The following is a 9,483-nucleotide window of genomic DNA, read 5'->3' as shown; positions in this document are numbered from 1 at the left end:
TCAATCTTTACTGGACCGACTGCTTGTCAACTTGACTAGATAGAGATGGTCTTGTTGACCCCACTTTAACTTAATTTTAACTTCATTTACATTCATGGCATGGCAGCTTCTAATACTAGCCGTATTCAAGATCCTTTGACATGTTTTGCTCTTTCACATTGAGCAAATACATGGAAAATTTTCCAAGATGAACAAGGTTTTTTATTATTATTATTTAATGCAGGGCTCAGGATCTGTGCTGTTAGCGTTGAACAACAAATTAATTAACACTTGCATCTCTCAATTTATTGAAGTAGCTAGAAGATTAAAGGCACCGACGAAGAGAGAAAGTTAGATCAAGTGATGCATTAATCCCTGCTCTGCTTCTCCGTCAAGCGACCTTGATGCGCCGGAGAGCTATGTAGGCCAAGGCTCTGTACCCGACGAGCATGACGGCCAGTGCCACGATGCAGACCGAGGAATCGATTCTCGTTCCGTAGTGCGTCGACGATCCGAGGAAGTAGTCCATTTCTTTGCCGCTGTACTGGATGTTGATGAGGAGTCTGTAGCAGTAGAAGGTGAAGGAGACGTACTTGATCCACTCCAGGCAGTTGGGTATGTGCTGCACGTAGAAGCCGCCGGTCAGCAGGAACGCCAGCATCGTGACCGTCGATATCGTCGAGGCCTGCTTGGCGTCCATGATGGCCGCCCCCAACGCCAGCCCCAGCCCCTGCGCCACCAGCACGTAGCCGAGGATGACGGCGAGCGTCAGAAGGAACGCCCCCGGCTCCGTCCGCAGCCCGGCCATCCAGTACAGGATAAAGGTGAAGACGGTGGGGAGGACGAGCTCCATGGGCAGGTCGCCGGCGGTGCGCGCCATGAAGTAGGAGGAGAGGCTGTACATTCCTGACGCGCGTTCCTTGAGGAAGACGGCGCGCTCCTGCGGGAAAGTGAAGACCGAGTTGAAGGAGGCGAAGACGCCCCAGAAGATGGTGACGAAGAAGAGGAGGCCGAGGCGGTCCTGAACGTCCCCGAGGCTCGAGCGCCACCACATCGAGCCGGAGAGCACAGCCGCCAGCATGACCTGGAAGACTCGGAGAGAGTTAAACGACTCGTGGCGTCGCTCCTTGAGGCTCCGGCGCAAGAGGACGGAGAACTGGCTGAACCAGCTGACTCTGCTCCTGTCTCTCTTCTCCTTCTCCGGGAACAATTCTCTACCTGTTTCACGATCACACACGTCAAACAATCAGCAAATCTTTCACGAACTGATCAATTTTTTTTTTTCAGACGCTCACCGCTCTGGTTTGCATCTCCAGTCACGCCGGTCAACCTTCCGTTGACTTTAGGCGCCAACACTTGGCTGTAGGATGAGATAAGAGATTGCTTGACTGTTGACTTTTCGGCGTCTCCTGGGTACTCTGTTTGACCGTCCCCTGGAGAAAGAATGTGCCATGCGACAAAAACTAAGGTGCTAAACTTTGACTTACGGAAGCAGAAAAAATCCAAATAATTGAAAGCCACATGCTACATGCTGTTCCAAAGTCAAATTTACGGGACCCAACTCAAGTCAAATCTGGTAAAAGCGAAGCCAAAAAGAATGAAAAGCAACACCCAACACAAAGCGCTTTCCTGTTCACCGGACACCTGTACAATTTAGTGTGACCCCCATTATTCCGTCACTACGTGTCCGATAACCGGCACTGAACTGAACAAAAGCCATCGAACCAAAACAAAGCGAAAAGAAAAGAAAAGAAAATATCGAGAGAAGAAGAGGAACCAAACAGAGCCCTCAAAGCGACACTGTAGGAGAATATAGAGCAGCAAAGAGCCATCTCTTTTATGCTTCGGAGACTATTTTTCAACAGGGGCAATTAAGTAATGGTGCAGAGTCTCTAAATTAAGACCGAATCTAGCTAGGACCACTGTAGAAATCAATTGTTTCTTTGACTGCGCGAGTGCCTGCCTAATTTGAGAGGAGAATGAGGACGATATATGTTATAGAATAGAGAAAGAATGGACGGTCAGTTTGTTGTGAACCCAATAATACATCTCTCTTTTTCTTGCAGCTCTCGTAGTGTTGCTTTTCTCCACTAATACTGGTTAGTTCCACTTTCCTCTATGACTATGGCATCGAACATTTTATCTCATCCTAGTTATATTCTTGTGTATTTTTTTTCATGTAAGTTGGCATGTTAATAAACTAATTGCAAGGTGCGATATTATTAGAGGGGACTGATCGAGTAGAAATATGTGCTAACCGTTGGCCAAATCGAGCATGAAATCGGCGGGGTTGACGTGGAAATTTGGAGGAAAGCCGACGGTGGCGAAGTAGTCCATGGCATCTTTGGCCTTGCCGAAGTACAAGCAATTGCCCTCGGAGAGGAGGAGCACCGAGTCGAACATCTGGTAGACGCGGCTCGCCGGTTGGTGGATCGACGTTACCACCGTCCTCCCCTTCCTGGCCAGCCTGCAGAGGGTGGCCACCAGCCGGTTGGCCGCCGTGGAGTCGAGTCCCGAGGTGGGCTCGTCGAGCACCAGCAGGCTCGGATTTACCAGCATCTCGTGCCCGATGCAGACTCTCTTCCGCTCCCCGCCGGAGATCCCCCGCACGAAGGTCCCGCCCACGGCCGTGTCGGCGCACTTGCACAGTCCCAGCTCCGCCAACACCTCCTCCACCGCCGCCGCCTTCTCGGCCTTCGCCAGCGTCCGCGGGAGCCGCAGCATCGCGCAGAAGAGCAGCGTCTCCCGCACCGTCAAATGCGGGTACAGCACGTCGTCCTGCGCCACGAAACCAATCCGCCGCAGGGCCGGCCGCGCAAGCCGACGACCGTTGACAAGCACCGCGCCGGAGTGCTTCCCCTGCATCCGTCCAGCGAGGACGCTCAAAAGAGTGGATTTTCCGCTCCCGGAGGGACCGAGAACAGCAAGCAACTCGCCGGGAGACACCATGCCGCTCACGCCGTTAATTATAACTTTCTCATCAGAAGCAGAGATTCCTCCGCTGCCGCCTGTAGTTAACATGCACTTGAATCCTTTGCCGCCGGTGGCCGCCAGAGGATCGAGCTTGACACGGTACGATATATCAATAAACTACAAACAACAAGGACACACATGACGACAATTAATTAGAAAGATTAATCAGCGATCAAGTGAACAACAAATTAAAAATCAGCCAAATCAAGCTAGAAGTGGTACTTGGAGAGTAAGAGGGAAGCAAGAGCGAGAGAGAACAGAGTCCATTCTTGCGACGTCGACTCCACTTGGTTCACGTTCTCGATCAGAAGGCATTTGTCTGCCGATGAGAGAGCAAAAGAGACAAACGTAATAGAACAGAGGAGAGGAAGAGTGACCAGGGCAGCGGCAGGGATACGAGAAGAGGAGAGGGGCGAGAAGGGGGCGGTATTTAAGCAGGAAATGGAGGTGGAAGCCACGTCAAAGTTGGGAGGGCGGCCACAGGCGGGCTGGTACGTGGAAGTCTGTGTGTTACTCCGGGGGACAGTTGTCCCAATCAACAAAAGAGAAGGAATAAGATGATAAATATGATAGATTGTATTGGAGAATGAGCACCATTTGACGACGATCATGATTATGATCTCTTGTTCAAGGAATAGCCATGGAGAAATCAAGTCTTGGCTTGCTATGGACAAGGGCAATAAAGAAGAGTAGAAGGAATTATTGAACAGGTAGAACAGGGAGGAATACCGGTGTCATTTTATATGACGAAGCTAAAAGCTAGTTATATTATTAAAATTAAAATTGATATTAGAAATATAAAGTATAGTTAAGTTAAGAAATTTTAAATCTTAAATATAAAAGAAAAAAAATAAATTATCTTAAAAATTATAAATAAATAGATATATATAATCTAACATCCCTTTAAACTTACGATCTTACAACTATAATATTAAGAGTTTATCATATAAGAAATGAAAATATGAAGTTGAATGTGTCTTAGTAAATATATAGTAATATGTAGATTTGAAGGAACAAAAGACAATATGATGATAACAATCTGAAGATGATAACAAGTAATTCAATATGTTTCGTCGTCTCATGAAAAACTAAATTACGTGTAATTCGAATAGCACTATGATTATCATAATATAACAGAGTAGGTTGATTAAGAGAGATACACATATCTGTAAGCAACCAATGCAATCAAACTATCTCACAAGTAGTTGAGGTCATGACATGATACTTAGCTTCTATAAAAGATCTAGAAATAACTTCTTATTTTTTACTCTTCCAAGGAATGAGGGAGTCACCAAGAAAAACACAAAAGTCAGTGGTAGATTTGTAATCCGTAGGATCACCAGGCCAATTAACATCAGAGTATGCACGCAGCTCCAGAGATGAAGTAGAAGGAAATAAAAGTTTTGAAATTGAGTGCTCTGATGATACTTGAGAATACAAAGAACAACAACCCAATGAACGATTGTTGGTGCAACGACAAATTGACTAACCACATGAACAACATACACAATATCTGGACGAGTCACGGTGAAATAAACCAGGCTTCCAACAATAGTTCTGAACACACTAGGATCTGACAAATGTGAGTCATTAGATGGAGAATATCAAACATTAGTCTCAATAGGAATATCAACAATTCTATTATCAGCAAGACGAGCATACTCAAATAGATCAGATATATACTTTGATTGAAATAAAAGATAACCTTTTGGGGAATAAGCAATCTCAATATCCAGAAAGCAGCGTAGTATACCCAAGTCTTTTATAGCAAAACAACAAGCTAACTCAAACTTCAAGGAAGCAATTCCATCAGAATCATCATCAGTAATAATTGTGTCGTTAATATATAATAATAAAAGAATACGACCTGCACTCGTACATATGATAACCAATGCTAAATCATGATTACTAAGATGAAAATCAAGCGAAGTAATCACTATAGAGAACTTCTCAACTAAGCACGAGGTACTTGTTTGAAATCATAAAGCACTTTATGAAGCCTGCAAACTTCATCAGGTTGATGTGAAATACTAGGAGGAGATGTCATATAAACTTATTCATGAGGATCACCATTTAGAAATGCATTCTTGACATATATCTAAGATATTCTCCATCAACAAATAGAAGCAACAATCAGAATACGAACAATCATCATTTTTACAAAAGGAGCAAATGTTTCTTCATAATTCATGTCATACTCCTGAGAATAACCTTTAGCAACAAGATAAGCCTTGTATCATTCGATAGATCCATCAGATTTAGTTTTGATTTTATATATCCAAGAGAACCAATAGTGTATTTTCCTAGTGGCTACGACACCAAATTCCATTATGAGTCTGATGCAAAGCAGTTAGTTCTTCAATTATAGCACTCTGTCAAAGTAGGTTATGAACAGTTTCTCTATAGGAAACAAGCTTAGAGAGACAATGAACAAATACAACAAATGAAGCAAAAGAATTAGAATAACAAGAATAAGTGAAATCTTGTAGTTTAGTAGACTTATGAATACGAGTGGATTGACGATGGTGGAGAAAATGATCATTTGTAACCTTAGGAGATAATTAGGTAATGGTAGAAGGAGGAGCATGTGGAGTGAATATCTCAGAAACCAAAGTACCATATTCAGTTGAGCTACCAATAGGAGCTGTGGGTGAAGCTTCCTCAGTGTTGGTATTGAAAGGATAAATGCAGTTTTTGTGAACTAGACAGAATAAAAAAGAATGGAATATGCTCAAGAAAACCAACATGACAAGAGACATATAATTTTTAACTAACAAGATCAAAGAAATGATATCCTTTTTGACTAATACCATAATCCAAAATGACAAAGAACAAACCGAGAGACTAATTTATTATGCTCGACATATGGACAAAGGACAAAATAAGTACAACCAAAAATATGTAAAGAGGAATAGTCAGGAGCATGCCCATACAATTTTTTAAAAGGTGACAAACCTGAATTGTGTAAGGTTGGAATTCTATTAATCGCATGAGAAATGGTAAGGGTTGCTTTCCCCCAAAAGGTACTAGGAACATTGACAAACAATAAAAATGAACGGGTTATTTCAACAAAATGTCTATGTTTTCATTCAACCACATCATTCTATTCAGGAGTATCTGAACACAAGGTTTGATGAATAGTACCATCAGAAACAAGTAAATGTTAAAAATGATTCGAAGTGTATTCACCCCTAAATCACAACGAAAATACTTTATGACACTAGAATGTTGAGTTTTAGCAAGAGCTTTAAAGTTGTTAAAAATGATAAGATAATCAAACTTATGTTTCATAAGATAAATCCAAAAGTAACGAGTGCAATCATCAATAAATAAAACATAATACCTTGACCCCCCCCCTCTTTTAAGAATAGAAAAGGGCCCCCACACATCAGAATGGATAAGATTAAATGGAGTAGAAGAAAAAGAAAAACTTTTAAAAAATGGTAAGGTAGAAAATTTGGTCAATTTAAAACCACTACAATCAGAAATATTATAACTTTTTAAAGACCCTAATATTCCTGTAGAAGCTAAAAACTATAAACTAGATGCTGAAACATGACCTAAACGGGAGTGTCACAAATAAAAATTAGAAGATGAACGACTCAGATGAAAAGATGATAAATCCACACCTGAAGCTATAACTTTTGGTACTTTGAGTTGATCTAAAATACAGAGTACTTCTCACCTATGACATTTCCCAATCAGCCTCTGAGATTATGTGTTCTGAACAAAATAATTAGATGAAGAAAAAAAAGAGACTAAGTATCCATACTCACATAATTGATTAATAGAAATAAGATTTAAAGTAAGACTCAAAATATATTAAACATCAATAAGAGATAAACAAGATATAATAATTGAACCAATATCTACTAATGATATAGAAGTACCATTAGTAGTCACAATAGATATAGATTAACTGGGAGAAAAAAAATAAATATGGTAAATTATATGACATATGATGGGAGGTATCAGAGTCCAAAATTCATAAGGATGAAGATGTACCTGAAATACCATACGATGATAAACATATATGAGAAGAAGTTGAGGGTTGTGAAGTAAGAAACTGTTGAAACTGCTCTAACATATACAGATCAAATTTTCATGAAACATCTATATTACTAGGCATTATGATAGAATGAATAATGCTCAAAATAACCAAACTATAAGGATAGATATCTATACGATTCGCAAAAACTGGTGTCAAAATGACCCATGGTCACACGAAGAATTCTAGGCAGAAAAGGATATTGGCATAGAAATTAGCAGCACATGACATCGATGCCAAAATTAGTAAAAAAGAACGTCGGTGCCAAAATCGGTAACACAAGGCGTCGGTCTCTAAATCAGCAAAAAAGAGCATCATACTAAAATTGACAGCACAGGGCGTCAGCGCCAAAATCAGTAAAAAAAAGTATTGGTGTCGAAATCAACAAAAAATAGTGTTAGCACCCAAATCAACAAAAAAGAGTGTCAGCGTTGAAATCAGCAGCATATGGCATCAGCGCCGAAATCGATAACAATAGTAGAAGACAGTAGCAGCAACAAGAAGTGACAACAAGAAAAGGTAGAAAAATTAGGTCGGAGAAAAAGAACCACTCTGATACCATATAGAAATTAAGACAACGTAAAAGCTAGTCATATTATTAAATCTAAAATTGATATTAGAAATATTGAGTGGAAAATCTTATATGGTTAAGTTAAAAAACCTAAATCCTAAATATAAAAGGGACATAGATCACTAAAATTTATAAATAAATAAATAAATTTTATATAGAGATAAAATGATAAATCCAATTAGTCTCATTGACCAATCCGCCCCCATAAAAATTTTCCACCAACCACCAGCTTAGAAGCCCAGTATCCATTGGTGACACACTCTATTTGGAGAAAAAAAAAAATCCTAAAATACACTATAATTAAAGATCAAATCGTGAATATCTGAATAATAATCTAAATATTTTACCATTATACTCTAATTTTAGGGACAATAAATAAATATATATAATCTAACATCCACATGCGTAGAAGTTCAAATTTTAATAGTTATATTTACATATGTATATCGCTCAGTGTGTGTGACTAGAGAGACATACACTCTTCCGTCATACGATCCATACGATCAAACTTTTGAGCTCACTAGCCAAATATGGTCAATGTAAGAGTTCCATTTTCTAATAAATGCCAAAAATTAAAAGGACTTACTAAACAAAATATAATTCTCCAAGAAAATTAATTACAGGGAAATGAAACAATGGCTCCTAGTTATGACTACTTCGATAATCGTGTGTGATATGGGTTATGACAAACAGATTCAAAAAATGATAAGGATATTAAAATTAAGGTGAAGTGGTGATTAAGATTAGGATAGGGTGAATGCTTATTAACTAGTACTGATTAATTGCCCTAAATCAAAATCCTGAGAATGCGCCCAAACATTCTTTGAGCAGAATGCTTAGATAGGGCCAATCAGTTATAAACCCGATCCAATGTAAGGGTGTCTGTGTACGCTCGACTATACAAAACCCGATCAAGCTTAAAGGTACTCAGCCTTGTAAAGCTTTTAGCATACGATTAGCTCAGCGAAGACCGAACGAATATAAGGGTGTCTGTGAGCATTTGATTGGGCAAAGCCCGATCAAACTTAAAGATACTTAGCCTTGTAAAGTTTTTAGCATACAATCAGTTGAGCGAAGGCCGAACGAATATAAGGGTGCTTGTGTGCATTCGATCGGGCAAAAACCGATCAAACTTAAAGGTATTTAGCCTTATAAAGCTTTTAGCATACGATCGGTCGAGCGAACATAAGGGTGTCTGTGTGTGCTCGATCGGGTAAAGCCCGATCGAGCTTAAAGGTACTCAATCTTGTAAAATTTTTATCATACGATCGGTCTAGCAAACGTCGAACGAATATAAGGGTGCATATGTGCATCTAACTGGGCAAAACCCAATCAAACTTAAAGGTACTTAGTCTTGTAAAGCTTTTAGCATACGACTAGCTGAGCAAAGGCTGAACGAACATAAGATTGCCTGTGTGTGTGCAATCGGAAAAAGTCTGATTGAGCTTAAAAGTACCTTGTCTTATAAGAATCTTAATATACAACCGGCTTAATGACTGACCGAAATATGTTTAACAAAAGGTATGTTTAATATACGACTGGCTTAATGACCGACTAGAATAAATTCAACAGAAGATATTTTTAATATATGATCGGCTTAATGACCGGCCAAGATAAATTCAACAAAAGATATTCTCAATATATGACCGGTCTAATGACCGACCAGGATAAATTCAATAGAAGATATTCTCAATATATGACCGACTTAATGATCGATTGAGATATATTCAACAGAAGATATTCTTAATATACGATCAGCTTAATGACCGGTCGAAATATATTTAGTAGACAAGTAGTAGACAACCTAATGACAGCCTGGCAAACTTGTCGGGAAATATTCTCTCGAAATTTCTTCATTAATCAATTACAACGATACACTCCTTCGCATATGTCATCAGGGGTTCAAGTCATA

General features: G+C 39.8%; 1 protein-coding gene across 1 annotated transcript; it reads right to left on the bottom strand.

Moving 5' to 3' along the window:
- Window positions 1-259: 259 nt before the first annotated feature.
- LOC122049437 (ABC transporter G family member 25-like) lies at window positions 260-3,363 on the bottom strand. Its single transcript, XM_042610822.1, has 4 exons — window positions 3,175-3,363; window positions 2,238-3,069; window positions 1,275-1,412; window positions 260-1,197 (listed from the first exon to the last, which is right to left on the bottom strand). The coding sequence occupies exons 1-4, from the start codon at window positions 3,265-3,267 to the stop codon at window positions 371-373; spliced, it is 1,890 nt and encodes a 629-aa protein (XP_042466756.1). The 5' UTR covers window positions 3,268-3,363; the 3' UTR covers window positions 260-370.
- Between the last annotated feature and the right edge of the window lie 6,120 nt (window positions 3,364-9,483).

This window comes from Zingiber officinale, chromosome 1B, assembly GCF_018446385.1.
Source record: "Zingiber officinale cultivar Zhangliang chromosome 1B, Zo_v1.1, whole genome shotgun sequence".
Lineage (NCBI taxonomy): Eukaryota > Viridiplantae > Streptophyta > Magnoliopsida > Zingiberales > Zingiberaceae > Zingiber > Zingiber officinale.
This window is presented reverse-complemented; position numbering and strand designations above follow the sequence as displayed.

What these genes read in the sequence shown, in the direction of transcription:
- LOC122049437 (XM_042610822.1), bottom strand. Translation starts at nt 3,267, where the DNA reads ATGCCTTCTGATCGAGAACGTGAACCAAGTGGAGTCGACGTCGCAAGA. An exon ending in GCTTCCCTCTTACTCTCCAA is followed by an intron (nt 3,070 to 3,174) that starts GTACCACTTCTA and finishes TGTTGTTTGTAG; the next exon opens with TTTATTGATATATCGTACCG. An exon ending in CATGCTCGATTTGGCCAACG is followed by an intron (nt 1,413 to 2,237) that starts GTTAGCACATAT and finishes TTCTTTCTCCAG; the next exon opens with GGGACGGTCAAACAGAGTAC.